The 17,523-nt window shown below is 34.3% G+C and overlaps 1 protein-coding gene across 31 annotated transcripts in view; it reads left to right on the forward strand.

The window, feature by feature from the left end:
• NRXN1 (neurexin 1) overlaps nt 1-17,523 on the forward strand; it is a 1,131,792-nt gene that overhangs the window by 473,277 nt on the left and 640,992 nt on the right. For all 31 annotated transcript variants that reach the window (XM_032292205.1, XM_032292206.1, XM_032292219.1 and 28 more), the window contains one exon: nt 10,394-10,832. In XM_032292205.1, the coding sequence (XP_032148096.1) occupies nt 10,394-10,832 (439 nt within the window). The remainder of the gene's footprint in view (nt 1-10,393; nt 10,833-17,523) is intronic.

Raw genomic sequence — 17,523 nt, forward strand, 5'->3', positions numbered from 1 at the left:
TCACCTTTTCCTGTTCCTTTTGCAGACTCTCAGGTGGATGTGTGGTTGAGCAGTAAAGGCAGGCAGCCAGGGAAAGAAATGAGATTGATGCAATTTGGGTAATCTACAAACTGGATAACCAGCGCTTGAAACATCAGGTTGAGGATGCATAGAAATGCTACAGTTTTTTACTGCTTTAGGAAAATTAACCATCATAAAAACAGTCCATACAAAGAAAACCGATAAGTTAAACAGCCCATTCCAGGCTCTGGAGGCAAACATTCAAATTCCATGTAGTCCACTACTGACTGACTCTGAACTTCAGTAGCGGTGTGACCTCAGGTAAGTGCCCTCACCATTTGAAGAGAGCCACAATTAAAGTGGAATATGAGGTCACTCCACTTCCTTCTTCACTGAGAATAATTCATCTCATTCAGCAGATAACTCCAGTATTCTGGCCACCTACTCCTGCTGTTTTACTACAAGTAACTCTACCAGGGCCTGTGATTATTGGAATAGAATTATTGCACTTACAACTACATTAACTGTTTTTGTTGTTTTTCTGATTTAATATATCTTTATGGTTGTATATCTATCCTCCAACTAATAAATTATTGTTCTGGCATGAGGCCAGATTCTCTGATATGATAAAATCAAAATTATTAAACTCATTTATGGATTATAACTTTGCAAATAATTCTAATAACAGGAATGTAATTCTAAGCAAGATACAATTTCCTTGGGCTATTTTAAGTCCCTTTAAGTAAATTTGAATGTGTAACTTGCTATGTTTTTGAAAGCTAGATCAACACAACTTGTGATACATTTATTTTGTCAATACAGAAAACAAAAAAAAATTGTATGGTATAATACATAAACTTTATAGGAAATGGGTTGGTTAATTGGAAGGACCCTAACCCATATTAGAACATATTATAAGGCTGTGACAATTAGGTGAAATGAAACTAGATCAAGAAAAAAATAAACATCAATAAAACAGACTAGAATGCTCAGCCATAGAATCACAAATATGTAATAATTTAATATGAGGTAGGCCTTACAAACCAGAAAAATAATTATTTAAAAACTGTGTTCCCCTGAGTGTTGAAGTAAGAAAAAAAGGACAAAAAAATGTACTGGTTCAAATAATTAACTATTTGTGGAGCAAGTCAATTTGGATTTTGACCTTAAACAGAAGACAACACATTTTCAGTGGGTTAAAATAATACATATATTGTATACACACATAAATGTAATCAAGTAATAAATACATGAGAATGGTAAGGCTATCCAATTTCTCTAGGAGAAAATTTTTCAAAGCTTAAAATTGATGAACATGATCAAAAAGTAATAACAGATTATAGTATTAGAACATTGGTATATCCAAAACAATAGGTAGTATGTCATTGCAAATCAATGAGGAAGGAACAGACTATACAGGAAATCATCCATATATCTGTCATCTATCTGTTGTATATTTATCTAACTAATCTATCTAGGATACATGTATATACATATACTAAATGGTATATACACTTAGAAAAATGTAAAATCAAGGGATGGAGGAAACTTCACTGAGCTTATGAGGCTGGAGACACGAAGGAAGATTCATTGGTTAACCTAGACATATCATTTAGTGTCACCATTTTGTGACACTAAATTTCTCGGTATATGGAAAGATAGTCTCCTTTAAGAAAATAATAATAGTGGTTACTTTTCCCTCATTGAAACTGGCAGGAGATTGAAAAGTGTTTGGGTAAAGCAGACATGCCTTGCCCTTCTTAGTGGTATCTGCTGGCTTGGAATAGAAGCTGTAAATTCCAAGTTACAGTGGATTAACTTTCTGCAAGACCATGAAAGACCAATGCTGAATGTATATTCTTCACTTTCTTTTAAAATAGCAGTGAACATTGCAAGTTTATTGATTCTAGTTAACTTTTTCATGTCTTTCTAAATGCCATCATTAGAGGAAGTTACTGCATTTTTTTTTTACCTCCTTTAGGATGTTTATTTCTGTATTTAAACATCAACTTATTATGAAGCTAACATAATTTTAAAGCTGAAGTCACCTTTAAATAAGCTCCAGTTCCCTTTCTGTCCCGTTGCTAAAGAGTGGGCTGCTTTTCATTTGTAATTGCTTAAGTGCATCTCATAACTCTGGACCCTATGGCAGTGTTTGCTCTTTCTTTTTCCTTTATTAACACAAAGTTGAAAGAACACTGAACACTGAAGTCCCCAATACATGATTTTGATCAGAGATTGATGCCAATTTGGACAGCCCCCTAAGCTTTCTAAGCCTCGGTTTCCTCATCTGAAAATAAGACAATTGATCAAGTTTGCAATTTATGTTTAAAAGAAAATCTTCAGCTCAACCTTCACATTACTGACATTTGTGGTTCATTTTTCCATTTTTTAAAGGCATTACTGAATCATTAATGTGAGAAAAATGGACATTACTATGTAATGAAACTCAGGTTCTTCTGCTGCATACTCATATGTACTGAAAGCTTCATAAATACAGTTGCTAACCCAAGGACAACTCAGTTTTTTCACTTCCATGAGTGACTTTTACAGATTGCACCCAATGTTGTCTCGGTAACTTTAAGCAGTTCACTGAATGCTGGAATGAAGGAATGATGAAGCAGGAGGGGTTTTCTTTTCCTTTTTCTTCCCTTGATGAATGGGATATATTTGGTTGTATTTAATTGAGACTAAGCAAAAATATTTTTCTCTATGTTGCGTAAACAAAATATTGCTTTTTCTGTCTCCAATTTTTAACTTTTTTTAAAAATAAAATGTCACATGCCTTTGTGGAGAAATCATATTTCTGTAGTCTGATTTGCATTTCATAACAGGGTTTGGTATTTCGATTTGGAGAAGGGAACATATTTCATTCAAAATATTATCTATACGTGATCTCTGAATCAGATTGGATCAGGGGAAAAAAAGATCAACTTGCTGCCTTCCCAAAACCCTCTTATTTTTTAAAATTACTTACGTATGTCTCTTTAAAATTAAATTTTCCTTACTGCTAAGAGTTGTTTTTAAAGATGCATTGCTTTGGGAGGCCGAGGCAGAATCACTTGACATCAGGAGTTCGAGACCGGCCTGGCTAACATGGTGACATCTCATCACTACTAAAAACACAAAATTAACTGGGCATGGCGGCACATGCCTTTATTCCCAGCTACTTGGGAAGCGGAGGCAGGAGAATTGCTTGTACCTGGGCAGTGGAGGTTGCAAATTTGCTCTATTGCACTCCAGCCTAGGCAACAGAGTGAGACTCTGTCTCAATAAATAAATAAATATGCATTGGACTACTTTATTCAGGGCTTGTTCATTTTCTACACTGCCCTCCCTATCCACTATCCTCCCAAGCCACTCCACAGTTATATGCACTGCACTGGATGCCCATCTGCCTCCTGTGGACATATCACATTACACATAAAAATTTCTATGGAGTGACATTCCCAGAAAAGCTAAAATCCTATCAGTCTCTTGGTCAGTTAAGTTGAACATTGTTTGACATTTTTGCTAGAATCAGGTCCTGTGCCAGACCTCCAGTGCAAGAAAGTGAATAGCATAAGAAACTTGATTTTGGGTGGAGGATAAAACAATAATGGGTGCGAATATTTTAAAAAGTGACTACCTTGCCTCTATTCTGCTTTTATGATTGTCTCCTTATGGTGGCAGAAACATGAAGGGAAATGTCTAATTTTCTACTTTCATTTAACCATAAAAGAATAGTTTTTGAAGGCTACAACCATTTTTTTTATGGAGTGTGCCAACTTTATAAATGCTAAAATTTGCTTTTGGAATAAGACATTTTTGATGCAAAGTAGGACCATGTTTCTGCTTCAGCTAAAAACTCAAAATTTTGAAATTATCAAATATTGTTTTGTTATGCCTATGACATATATAAGTATGTATTATCTACATATCTGTGTATCTGTTGAGAGATATACCGTATGTTCTAACGTAAGTGCATATTTATATGGACATCAATGACATTAAATTTGACATATGGTGTGTCTGGATAATGTTTAAACTTTGGGTGTGTTTGTGTCTATGTGTGTATGTGTTGATCACGTATAGTTTATTTATTACTTATATGTTTGCCAATAGCAAATATTTAAGAGGAATTAAGCTAGTTTATTCTCAGTGGAATGCATTCTATGGAACTAGGCATATGCACAGGGGCTGATTGTAATTGAATTTGATTAAGTATCCTACTACAGTATGTGTCTAAAAAATGCGTATCTGATTGAATTGAAAGTGTCAGAATTGAAACACAATTTCAAAATAATAAGTTAATGTTGAGGATGAAAGTTGTAAGACGCTGCATTTCCTTTTTTGAGTTCTTTCTTACCCAGATCATGGCAAAGCAAATGCAATTTGTCTGCTACTTAGTGGATGGCGCTTGTGCTTTTCACTTGCTGCCTAGTTTCTGGTTGTAGGTGGAAATAGGGATTAAATTCAGGTACTTGAAAAAAGTATTTTCACTTGATCTTAATAGAGTAAAAGCATTAACTGTATTTTAAACAAATAACAAACAAAAATAAAAAAGCAACAGCCCCCTTAAATAATTTTAAACCACATATACTTTTAAGATATATATGTCACGTTCTAAATGGCATACCTGTTGAAAAACTACAATATCATCTTGGAAACAGAGAAATAGGTTATCTACTGTAACTGGACTTGAAAGAACATTTTAATCAGTAGATGTACAATACATTTCTCTATTTACTTGTGGTATTTGATTCACTTGGAGATATTTTAATGAGAACAAATGAAGGAAAAATACTGGTTTTTGGAAAGCGAATGTAACTCATTGAAAGGTTATCGTTTTGCTTGGTGACAAACAGCTGTTCGATTGTGAATCTACTTAGCAACTGCTATCAAAAACAAAGATAAATTCCCTGCTGACACAAAGTTAAAGTTTGAGGTTAATGTCATTGGATATTCAAACAGTATTGGACTTAATCATGAAGAAAGACATGCAATGGCTGTGTGCCTCCAGATATTTATTGATAAAATAGAATACTGTTATCAATTTTCTAGGATGCATATGGGAATTAAACCCCTTAATTTATATAAAATCCTAAAATTGGGCCTGCCAGAAAGTGAACTGGTAAATCTTAACTGATTGTTGTGGTGGCTTTGGTGATAGCAGTAGCTGTTACTGTTAGATGCTACAGAAACCCTTTCATGGGTGAAAATACAACTCCTAGGTTAGCTAGCCTGCTATCTGTAGTTTCTAGTTAAGAAACTTTACAGAGAAAGCCTGTTATGTACGTCAAACTGCAATGTAAATATCAGGATGAAAAAGGAAGCCCCAATCAGCTGAATACCTTTGATCCTGCTGATCTAAGCACTATTTAATTCCCGCAAAAATGCGAATGATCAACTACTATGTACCTTGACAGCTGTTACCTTTGTTATGACAGTTAAATTGTGTAGCTCCATCAATTCAGTGTAAGAATAAAAAAAAGTTATTTATAATAATAACAGTAATAAAAACAATGAATATTTACTTAAGCATTTTCTCATGCTAGGACCCATTAACACTTTAACTAAAATATAACTTATTATTACAGCAACCCTAATGTGGTAGATATCATTCTCCTTTATGGATAAAACACTGAGACTTGTCAAGGTTGAGGAACTTGCACAAGGTCACAGGTTTGCAAATGGGTGAGCTGGAATTCTCTCTGAAATTTGACATGCAAGCCAGATTGTTAGGCCTCAAACTCATTAATTATTCCGAAGTATGAAAGTGAAAACCAAGATAAATTAAAATATGAGCCATTCATGTTCTCTTAGGGAGGGTCATAGCAAAGTCTAAATATCTAAGCAACACTTTAACTTTGGTGCTTATTTCACAATCCTGCATATTACCATAGTTAAGGAATGAAAAGTCTTCATCATGCATGTTAATGAAGTTAAGACCTTCATTGTGATTTCTAAGCCAAAGCATATATTTATTTTAAAAAGTCATTATTTGAGTGGCAAATATTTTCACACCAAATTTCACATACTCCCACTCTCTGTGGAAAGAGCCTTATCTCTCAGCTACCAGTGCTTCAACACCATCTGTACAAACCTTAGATAGATGTAATCCTTGAGGCGTGTCTGTGTACCTGAAGATGCAGTGAACATTCTCTTTACTAAAGAATTAACATTTCAGTAGATCTGAAAGTAGAGAATAATATCCTGGCATCAAAAATCACAACTGGAAAATGCCAGAAAAAGAGCAGGAAGAGTAGAGCATCCTTTATGTCTTTCCCACATCACACAGAGTAAGGGGGGAAAGCCCAAGAATTTGTAGATACGACATGCATTTTCTTTATAGATGTCAGTTTCCAAAATTCAGAAACTGAGACAGAGTTTAGGCAACTTGGCTTAGATAATAGCTTTGAGATTGAACCAAGTTTATGTACAGACTATTAAGCTGCTATTCTTTAAGCTATTTATTTTCTCTGCATTGCTGTCATGTTTTCAGGAGTATCATTAAGATGAAGGATAATACTCAATGATTGTCTTCCTCAAAGGTCAACCCTAAAAATATGAAAACGCAAACATATTACTCCCTATTTTTTCATATTAACATGGGAAGGACATTTTAAAAATTCTTACAACTGCTTCAGGAAAGGGAAAAGAAACCCATGAAGCAAGGAAGTAAAATTCAACATTTTGAATCGCTCTTAAAAAAAAAAAAATAAACCCAAAATAAACCTTGATTCTATAAGCAGATACAAATGAGTGTGCCCAAATACCATCAATTGTTATGGTGATAAAGTAAACAGGAATGTGCTCAAAAGTGAAACATGTAAATTGCAACTTTTGGCATGAGAATAAAATATGTATGAATAATTATAAGGTGCTCCCATGATTGAGTGTCACATTGTTTCAGAAAGAAGCAAAAATAGCTTACACATGAAATTTTAGAAGATTTAGAGTACTTACTAGCTACTCATTATTCTAATTGAACTAGATTCAGTTCATTTTAAGAGTAGGTCCAACTTTAGAAAAGTAGGATAATTATAAAATCTAGGTCAGATGAATTAATAGTATAAATCTGAGAGCCATAAGCCTACCTATCCAAAATTGCTTTTCTGTTTTCCAGAATAGCTTTTCAAAGAGTACAAAATGGGAAGAAAAAATATATACAACTGTGCTTCTCTTCAAGATAGTTCTTGTAGGAAAGTGTTCTTGTATCTGGAGATAGTTCTTTCCTACAAGAACTATCTTGAGGAGAAGCACAGTGTACATTTTTGTGTATGATCCTCTGGAGAGTTTTAACTGAGGCATTCTTCATTCTAAAAGGAATTTATACCCCCACAAAATGTGTTTGAAGATGAAAATTCCCCAGCCAACTTGTCAATTATAAACTGGATATGCACGTATTTATGCTTTTTCCTAGAGAAATAGGGCAAAATCGTAATTAGTTTATGAGATTGGCCCACAATACTATATTCTGTTGTATTTTAATTGTAGATCTAAATATTGTTATTTATAAAAGCCTATAATCTGGGAACTAGGTTTCAAAAAGTGAAGGAATAATTTTATTCAACAATCAACAAATAATTATGGAGCGTCTACTCTATGCCAGACACTGATCTTGAGTTGGGCTGTGGTTCTTGCCAGTATAAAGCATTGATTCTTGTGGAGATTTATTTATTTATTGAGATGCATGGCTAACCTTAAGAAATTTTACCCAGGGAATTATCCCTTCTTTTTTTTATATATATATCTTCCTAAACTTTTTCATCATGAAGACACCTGTTTCACTTATAAGATTATGTCTCATTGAAATCCTTTCCCAGACTTAACTATTCCTCATTCTTCAAATTTATGGTCTCTGATATCAGATTCAAGAGACAATATACCAGGGCTAAAACCCACTTGTTCATGTCAGAAACACTCAATTCTATTACAGTAGTTCTATTCTAGGAATGAGTGTTGGCATTGATCAACAGAAGCATCATTTGGGTCTGAAAATACTTAATCAGTATCTATGTCAAAAGAATGTCCACAGACTAGAATATAAATCAATAGGAAAAAGGAAAAATAATATAGGTTTGAGTAGCATGAAAGTCATAATGAGAAGTGATAAACTTGGAAAGTCATCCTTGAAATGCATTTTCTCTGCCTCTAAAGATCTCTAAAGAAAGGCAATCCTAAATAAATTTTTCTAAGACTTAATAGATCTTTCTCTTTCCAAAAAAGTCTTCTTAAGAATTAATGTAATTCCTTTTTGTTATTGTTCAAGTTCATTTTCTCTTCTTTTGTTGTCAATAGATGTTTGTTAAACCATTGTACATATTTGTTTAAAGAATAAGGGATATCATGTTCTTTGTTATAATACTCCTTCAAGATAAAGGTAAACTGAAACACCAGGCCCAACATTGAAAAGATGTGACTTACATAGTTGGCACAAATCATGTATAAAAGCCAATTATATATGTGGACTTAATTTCTAAATGTTTTCTTATCATAGATAAATTTAGAACTAAAATCTGTACCTATTAGATGATGGTAAAGGGGTGATTTTTATTACCATATATTTTATGTAGGTAACATTTATTGAAATCTTACAGTGTACTTGGCATTAGAATGAATGCCTTTATGTAGATTTTCCCACTTACATGTGTTATTTAATTATTATAACCATTATGTGAAGTATTATTTCCCTTTAAAGAAGTAAAACAGGCTTACACAGATTTCCAAGCTCACTAATTCTGGAGTCAGAATTTGAACTCAGGAAGTCCAATACCCAAGCATGTACTCTTAATTACTTGGAAAAATAAAGTATCCATTAACAAGTCCTGTCAGGAAACTCAACAGGCATCTGTTGGTTCAGTTGGCCATGGGTTTGTAATAACGGCTGCATTGACTTGGTTGATTCATAACACACTAAGCAGATATAGGCTGTCTTATTTTTTTTTTCTCTCTTTCTATATATATATATAAAATATTAAAGAATATACATATATACATTTTATATGAGAAAATATATATATATATATATATATATATATGTTCTTCTTAAAATAACCTAGATATATATGTGGCCCTAGATAACTAATTCACTCTTAAGTCTGTATGGTCTATGTATTTCTGAAATATGATTATCCACTGTATGCATTTTGTAGAGAAAAGCTATCCTTCTTTCTTTATCCTTATGTCAAAAATATCTATGAATTTATTAAAGTGATGTGATTTTCTGTTCAAGAACAGAAAATCAAACACTGCATGTTCTCACTCATAGGCGGGTGTTGAACAATGAGAGCACATGGACACAGGGAGAGGAGCATCACACACTGGGGTCTGTTGAAGGGGAATAGGGGAGGGATAGCTGGGGGTGGGGAGGATGGGGAGGGATAACATGGGGAGAAATGCCAGATACAGGTCACGGGGGGATGAGGGCAGCAAATCACCTTGCCATGTATGTACCTATGCAACAATCCTGCATGGTCTGCACATTTTACCCCAGAACCTAAAGTATGATAAAAAATAAAAATAAAATATAAGAAAATAAAGTGATGTGATAGCAAAAGTATGACACTGTGAACCCTGTCAGTGAATTCACCCATGGTGTTAATTGAAGTCCAAAAAGCCCTAGGACCATCAGCAAGCAATCAGAAGTGCCCAGCCTCTTTTACTGAAGTGCCTTGGAAAATGAGAGTACAAGACAACAGCTCAGAGTCTGTGTAAATTAAAAGTGAAATTGATCACCAGTAACACAGGTTGAATAGATTGAGAGGAAGCACCGTATTCTACATGTAGCAGTGCCACATTTCTTAATAGTATTCAAAGTTATTGATGCAGGGTAGGGATCTCCTGTATCTTAGTTGTATTTGGAGAGATATCAGGCTGTTTTGTACTGTAATTGGTTGTGACTATCTTGCAAAGTTAATATTCATAGTAGCTATATAGATAATAGAAGAGATCCAATATTTTAGTAGACTGATCTATAATAGTATCCAATTTCAAATACTTTAATAATGGGAAAACTGAATGACCTTAATGCTTATATTTAATTTTAAAAGCATCATAGACAACTAACAAAACAAAAAGGCTTTATAAGTTCAAGTCTTAACATGTTGATTTACACATGAAATTCAAGATATATGTAGATTTTTAAATTATTTGAGTTAAATACAAGCAGTGTCTGTGTGTATATGCACATGCATGTGTTCATCTGCACACACATTACTACAATTAAATTATTATTCTATGCATTGACACATAAATTTTATTTGACTGAAAAATGCTGCCTTTATACAGCAGAATTAACTAAATTTTGTGTGCCTTTTTATGATGTCCTTGCAAGTTACATGAGCTGATGACAAGTTTTCAGATATTAAAATTTGGAGGCTAGTTTCTTACTGCTATCCTCTGCCCACAGGTTGTGTATAAAAATAATGATGTGAGGCTGGAATTATCTCGACTTGCCAAGCAAGGAGATCCTAAGATGAAGATCCATGGAGTGGTGGCATTTAAATGTGAGAATGTTGCAACTTTAGACCCAATCACCTTTGAAACCCCAGAGTCTTTCATCTCTTTGCCTAAATGGAATGCAAAGAAAACAGGCTCCATATCATTTGATTTCCGTACAACAGAGCCAAATGGCCTCATCTTATTCAGCCATGGCAAACCAAGACATCAGAAGGATGCCAAGCACCCACAGATGATCAAGGTGGACTTCTTTGCTATTGAGATGCTAGACGGCCACCTCTACCTCCTCCTGGACATGGGGTCAGGTACTATAAAAATAAAAGCCCTGTTGAAGAAAGTGAATGATGGAGAATGGTATCATGTGGACTTCCAGAGAGACGGACGGTCAGGTAATCTTATCATTTTTCTATGCTGTTTATCTGCCAGAGCATCCCACCCACTGTGCCATTTCTAAAAGTGAAAACCAAGACAGAGAAAGATTTTCTGCATTTGTTTCTTTAGAGTAAAATAAACTGCCTGCTATTGCTTCTGTTTCACACTATGTAAAAATCAGAAAGAGCTAATTAATCATCATAGTTGGACATTAAACCCCAAATGTTCAAAAGTCTTTTAGAATAGCTTCTTAAATGAACTTTTATTGGATAATCAAGTGCCAAATCTTGCAGAAAATTTTATCTTGAATTCACAAGGGAAAAAAATCAAAGTTTTTGTATTTCCAGTTGTCTGTTAGGTATTGGATGTTTGGAGGTACCCAAAGTGGCAAATATAAAATATGAAAAAAATTAAAATGATCCATACATAAAATCCTTAGTTTGGTACAGCATACTTTAACCTTGGATGAGTCAGTGGCATTAAGAACACTTTAATCAATACAGTAGCATTTCAAGGACAGTGGCAAAACTCTGCTGCCCTTCCAAACCACTTCCCTTTCTGGTGAAAGATATTTGGAATTCCACCAGCAAATATTCTGTTTCCTATTGCTGCACTTTATTTCTCTAAGAGAGAAGGGGGAAAGTGGCAGATAAAGTTTATCTGAAGAAATAACATTTACATTGAAATTTGGGAGTGTCTTGGGGGCTGAACATGTTGACTAATATGAGCTTTGAGGGGAAAGAATCATCCAGGCAGCAGAAATGACATTTGTGGGAATCCTGGGAAAGAGAGGGAAAGAGGGAGGAAAAGAGAGAGAGAGGGGAGAAGAAAGGGAGAAAGATACAGACGGAGAGGGAGAGATGAGAGCAAGAGAGAAAATTTTTTTATTTATTTTATTATTATTATACTTTAAGTTCTGGGGTACATGTGCAGAACGTGCAGTTCTGTAACATACGTATACATGTACCGTGGGAGAAATTTGTTTTAGGTATACAACTATATTTCTTTAATTCTCTTCACCCTGGGCTCCCATGCTCTGATTATCCAAATCAAATTATCTTCTTATAATAAAAGACAACTGAATTTAGACCTATCTACTCTCCTTCTCTACTCCACCAACCCCAATCAACTCTAAAAGAAGCTGAGTCCTTCTTTGAGACCCTGTAGTCTGTGATAACCATGGTCTTTCAGAAAGGCCCTGTTGAAGACCTGGGGCTGAGCTCTCCTGTCCATACCATCTTTGCGTGGGCTCCCTTGGTCCTTGATTACTCAGTTTCTCTGCCACGGAACTGTTTTCTAACTCCCCATTATCCCTGCTTTTTTGTTCTGCTGTTTATAGATCAAGAAGATTGTGCTTGCCTGTTTGGAAGTATGTTTTTTACCTAACAAAATAAAGAAATAAAATATATGGAAATTAAGGAGTTGGGAGTGAATGTGGAGAGAAGGAAGGTCAGACCCATTGCTCGGATTCCCAGATACATTGGAGACTGTGTTTCTGATTCATTCCTCTCTGGAAACTTGGTCTCCCTAAATATTCTCACTTTTGTAAAGAAGTCTACAAGGCATTGGATTGCCTTTTTTTCTGATATAAGCTGAGAATAATTCATTGATGGGAACACAAAAATATAACATTAATAATAGAGTATTCCCCTGTGGTTCCCTCCAGTCTATCTCTACCAGAGATAGCAGTTAATTTGCTACATATTGAACTTTCAAGCAGAAGAATTTTAAAGTGGTTGGGGCATGGGCTAATCTAGTGCTTTGAAATATTAGCTTGTGGATGTTATAATTTGACATAAGATAGATCTAGAATAAAATTTTGTAAATGACTTTCAAGAAGAGATATTTAGTCAGATTTTATACAGTTTAAAGCAAAACATGCCAAAAGTGGTGGTTCACACCTGTAATCCCCACACTTAGGATTGCTTGAGCCCAGGAGTTCCAGGCTCAAGTGAGCCATGATCATACCATTGCACTCCAGCCTGGGCAACAGAGCAAGACCTTGTCTCAAAACAACAAAACAAGACAAAACGACACAAAACAACCCATATCAGATTAAATGAGTATTTTCTGAAAGTTCAGAGGAGAATAAAAAACACCAAACATCAAGTCAGTTGCTTTTCATTCACTTAGAAATGAGGTGTTTTCTAACTATATGAAGGTAATACATGATGAATTCAAAATATTAGTATATACAAAATAATATATAAAAAAAGGGATTTATTATTCATTTTACAGCAATGATTTATACTTTTGGCTATCTCTTTCCAGTCTGCTATGTAAATTGTATGTTTTTCCATACACACAACTATGTAAATTGTATGTAAGGAAAATGCCTATATATGTGTGTATCTATATGTATATGTGTGTGTATGTGTCTCTCTCTACATGTATATGTGTATAGTATGTATATATATATATATATATATGCATATTTACACACACATCACACCTGCACATATACACATATACACAGAGAACAAATTATTTTTAACATTTTATGAGGTTTCTTATAAGGAGAACGTATTGATGCAATCTAATCAATTATCAGATAAATACTTTAATCTTCAAGCAGAATGAAATCTACTTTTTCTGTTTAAGCTCTTTAATTCATCCAAATTACCAAGAGTTTATTAATTACTCTATTTGTACCCTCATTGGAGAAGCTCAAAAGTAGATTATATCTACTTTAATTTACAAAACTTAGTTCTGTATGGGAAGAATGGAAACACATTCTAAGGGAGTGTTATTTTCATCCAAGAAAGAAAATAAACAAAGCATGAGATTTTTCTTGGAATCCAGTGGAAAGATCAAATTACTATGCTTGGTGCTGTTTTGATGGTAAAGTACTTTTATGTGATTAAAATTTCAGATAAGTGAATTGGAACAAACAATGTAAAAACCAAAACTTATTCACTAAGCCAAGTTCTGTCCTTTTCTAAATTGAAAAAAAAAAAAAAAAAAAAAAAAAGAGACCTCATATTATGTTAGCCTAGCTCAAGGGACTTTAATGTAATTTTAATGGCTGCAGCTGTTAATATTTTATACATAGTATTTTAATTAATTTCCATATTTGCACACTGCATTGGTTTGGTATGGAGTAGCCTTTTGAAAATTGGAAGAACGGCTATATTTGCTTTTATTGTACTTAAAGGATATTTCTGATTTGGCTGGTGAAACACTAAGATTCATAGGTCACTTAAAACTAAGAAACGTGGACATTAATGAAATAATTTATTTTACCCATTTTTATATCAGTTATATTCAGGGGCTATATGAAAATTATTTTTTGCATAATGAGGAGAAAGGATACTGCTATGACAAGAGGGTAACATGGGCTCCTTTCTGACATACAGATAATGAGGCCATATCTGTTGATTTGCCTGGAAAATTCCTTAGGTCCGTATTTTAAAAGCTTTTTTTATCTCTGTTATTAAAGTAGGGGGAACCCAGGCCTAAGAGTAATTCTTTCTGCTGTTGACCACTGGTTGGCCATACTAAAGTAAATAGAAATATAACCAGACCATTATGGTCATTAATTTGCGCCAACATAAGTAGTAGTTATTTTTGGATACAGATAGGGTTAAAATCATATTTGGTGGACACATATGATTTAATTTTAATATTGCCCAAACAGTTTATAAAGTTTATAATTTCCATCCCTGAGAGAGAATGTTGTATTTTTTTTAAATCCGTTTCTAGTACTTTCTTGGGTATAGCAGTTGTTCAGTATATATTTGGTATAAGACTAAAGAATAAAAACATGTAAATTGTACAGTGCCAAACAACCCCTAATATTCTGAAAAAAAGCATCATTTTTACATTTGGAGAATAATGGCATTTGTTTAATTGTAAATGCAACTTTTTTAAGTTCAAGAATTTGTTCAAATGACATTACTTTCTGAAAGCAGTTTACATGGTGTAGGACAACAGGTGCTGTTCTCTTACGAATACACCACCATCCTCGAAGCCCAGATGTGGGATACGGGAATAACACACTGGGAAAGTTAAATAATTGTTAGAGAATGTGTAAACCTGGTACATAAATGACAAGTTTTTATGAAAACAGAAACCTTCTTGGTCAGAAGGTCCCTATATCATTTTGCAGACTTGTAGGTAGCAGGAAAATCCATCAGGCAGGAAGGTGGGAACTCCTTTCTGAGGACGGGGATATGTAGCCACAGTAAGTGTGCTCTTGACAAGAACCAAGACTGTTCATCTTTCCGGTGGCCTTCCCTATGATTCTTCGGTCTTTAGTTCATGGAAACGGGTATATGAATCCCTTATTCAATGAGAAATAATGCTTGTCTGTATAATTTTCTAGAACTTTCTCATTTTCGGCAAAACTGATTGTAATGGGTTATTTCTAATGTGTGTTCCTTCTTCCAATCTGAGAAATAGGAAAGAAAGAGTCACTGTAATTTCCATAGTTTGATTAACTCTGCTTGGCCATTTCTGTTTGTCACGTGCAATGCCGCTTTCTGCCATGGTTTGTTCACTAGAGGATCAACAACATGGAAAGCCAAGTGGGCTGAGCCATAAATGGCAGTTGCAGATCCTGCACTAAGCTGGCAAAGGAGGAAGCATATCAAGTGCAGGCATGATTTAGTGGATCAGAGTGAATGACTTAAGTGCTGCAAAATGTAGTTATCCTCTGTGGATAACTTAGCTACTAACAAGGCAAAACCCCAAAGTCACTGGGGTTAATAAATATGATTGAAGAGGCCCATTATTTTGCAATTTTTGCAGGACTTACAGCTGAATATTTTTTTTTTAATTGCATTTTAGGTTTCAGACTTTTCCTTTGAATCTTTTCTGGTCCCAGCCTCAACATAAAAAAGCTACAGGTATTTAGCTAACATGTGAATTGTGCTACAATTAGGATAAGGTTAACGATTGTTTTCTTGGGGCACGAATATTGTTTAAATTTGTGTTAAGCTCTTTGGCTCAGTCAAGGGTACCCTCTCAAGTATTTTCATAGCAAACTGCCAGTCTTTTTTATTTATTTATTTATTTATTTTTGCAAACCATCATTACACATTGAAATCAAAGAGAAAAGTCATTATTCTTGTCAAAGTCTGCTTGAGTACAGCAGGGTACTGCAGATTGTATCAGCGGTTATTCATGGGTAAGCCTACATTTAACAGCTAAGAAGCCGTTGAGATTTGAATTGAAGTCATAGAGTTCCAGTTTAAGAACTAGAAATTACAGTGGGAAAGGCACAAGGCTCTCTCCAGAGCACATAATTAGAGGTTTATAGTAATCACTGTTTGATGTGAACAGCACTTTCTAGCTATCTATTACCAGCACTGATTTCTGTGTATACCATTCATGAATCACCACACTTAAACATTTCTACTTGAACAACCATTAGACAATTTCTCTGCTTAGGTCTTGATTTGAACTCGCCCTCTGACTGTAAACGTTCCTCCCATGCCTCTGCCTAGTAGCCTATTACATACATTGAAGTAATTTTAAGTATATTTATAATATTTTGTTTGATATACATAACCATAAACCACTATTCATCAATGGAAAGGCCAAAATACCTTACCAATAATTTACTAGTTATTTGACCAGATGACCAGATGGGATCGATTTTGCTTAAAATTGTAATATTAAGTTTTATTAAAAATGTTTATATTTATTTATTCTGAAGAATTTCATAGGAAAAGAGCCATTTATTTCTCCACACTCAATTTTTTTTTTAATATTTGTACATTGTCCTCCAGATTTTAACATGTATATATATTTTATATAGTTGCAGTTAGAATATAAACATAATTTTTCAGATTCTCTGTTAAATATGAAGTCATGAACTCTTTTACTCAAGATTATTTAAGTAACCAAATTTATTTTCTGGGAATAATGGAATCATAAGCAAAGATTCAGAGCAGAGCTTTTCAGAAGTACCTGAGCTGGGCCCCAGGCTTGCAGGACTTAAATGTATTAACATATCTAAAGAAAAGAAACTCACAGTTGCAAATATTAGCAGTAATCATCTGAATACTGCTTAGAGAACTTGACAACTTCATCCCTGCTGTAGAGATGGAGGCAAGTCATTGAATTGAGATATGGGTGTCAAGCCTTCCGGGGCCAATATTCCTATAAATTTTATAATGTCATGCATTCTTGTTGTTCAGAATCCATGTTCCCCAAACACCCTTTTGATTAGGATTTAGTTCCCATTGTAAGTCTGATTAGACTGGAGGGAGAGAAAATATAACAGTTATATATACAGTTGGCCTGGCCCCCCATTGTTTGCATGTTTTACATCTGTGGATTCAATCAACTATGGGTTGAAAATAATTGGGAAAAAAATTGAGTCTGCCCTGAAAATATACAGACTTTTTATCTTGTCATTGTTTCTTAAACAAGCCAGTGTAACTATTAACATAGCATTTACATTATATTAGGTATAAGTAATCTAGAGATGATTTAAAATATATGGGAGGATGTGCATAGGTTATATGTAAATACTAAGCCATTTTATATCAGAGACTCAAGCATCTGTAGATTTTGGTGTCTCCAGGAGGTCCTGGAACCAATTCCCACAAATACTGAAGGATGAGTGCATATGCATATTCACATTCCTGTAACAGGTAAACTTCTCATCATAGATGAATAAATAACATTTGATTATTATTGGCATCCATATTGGCAGAGATACGTAGGAAGTATTTCCTGTCCTGTGATAGGTACTTTCTC

The sequence above is a fragment of the Sapajus apella genome, unplaced genomic scaffold (genome assembly GCF_009761245.1).
Source record: "Sapajus apella isolate SASKATOON/1434 unplaced genomic scaffold, GSC_monkey_1.0 scaffold26, whole genome shotgun sequence".
Taxonomy (NCBI): domain Eukaryota; kingdom Metazoa; phylum Chordata; class Mammalia; order Primates; family Cebidae; genus Sapajus; species Sapajus apella.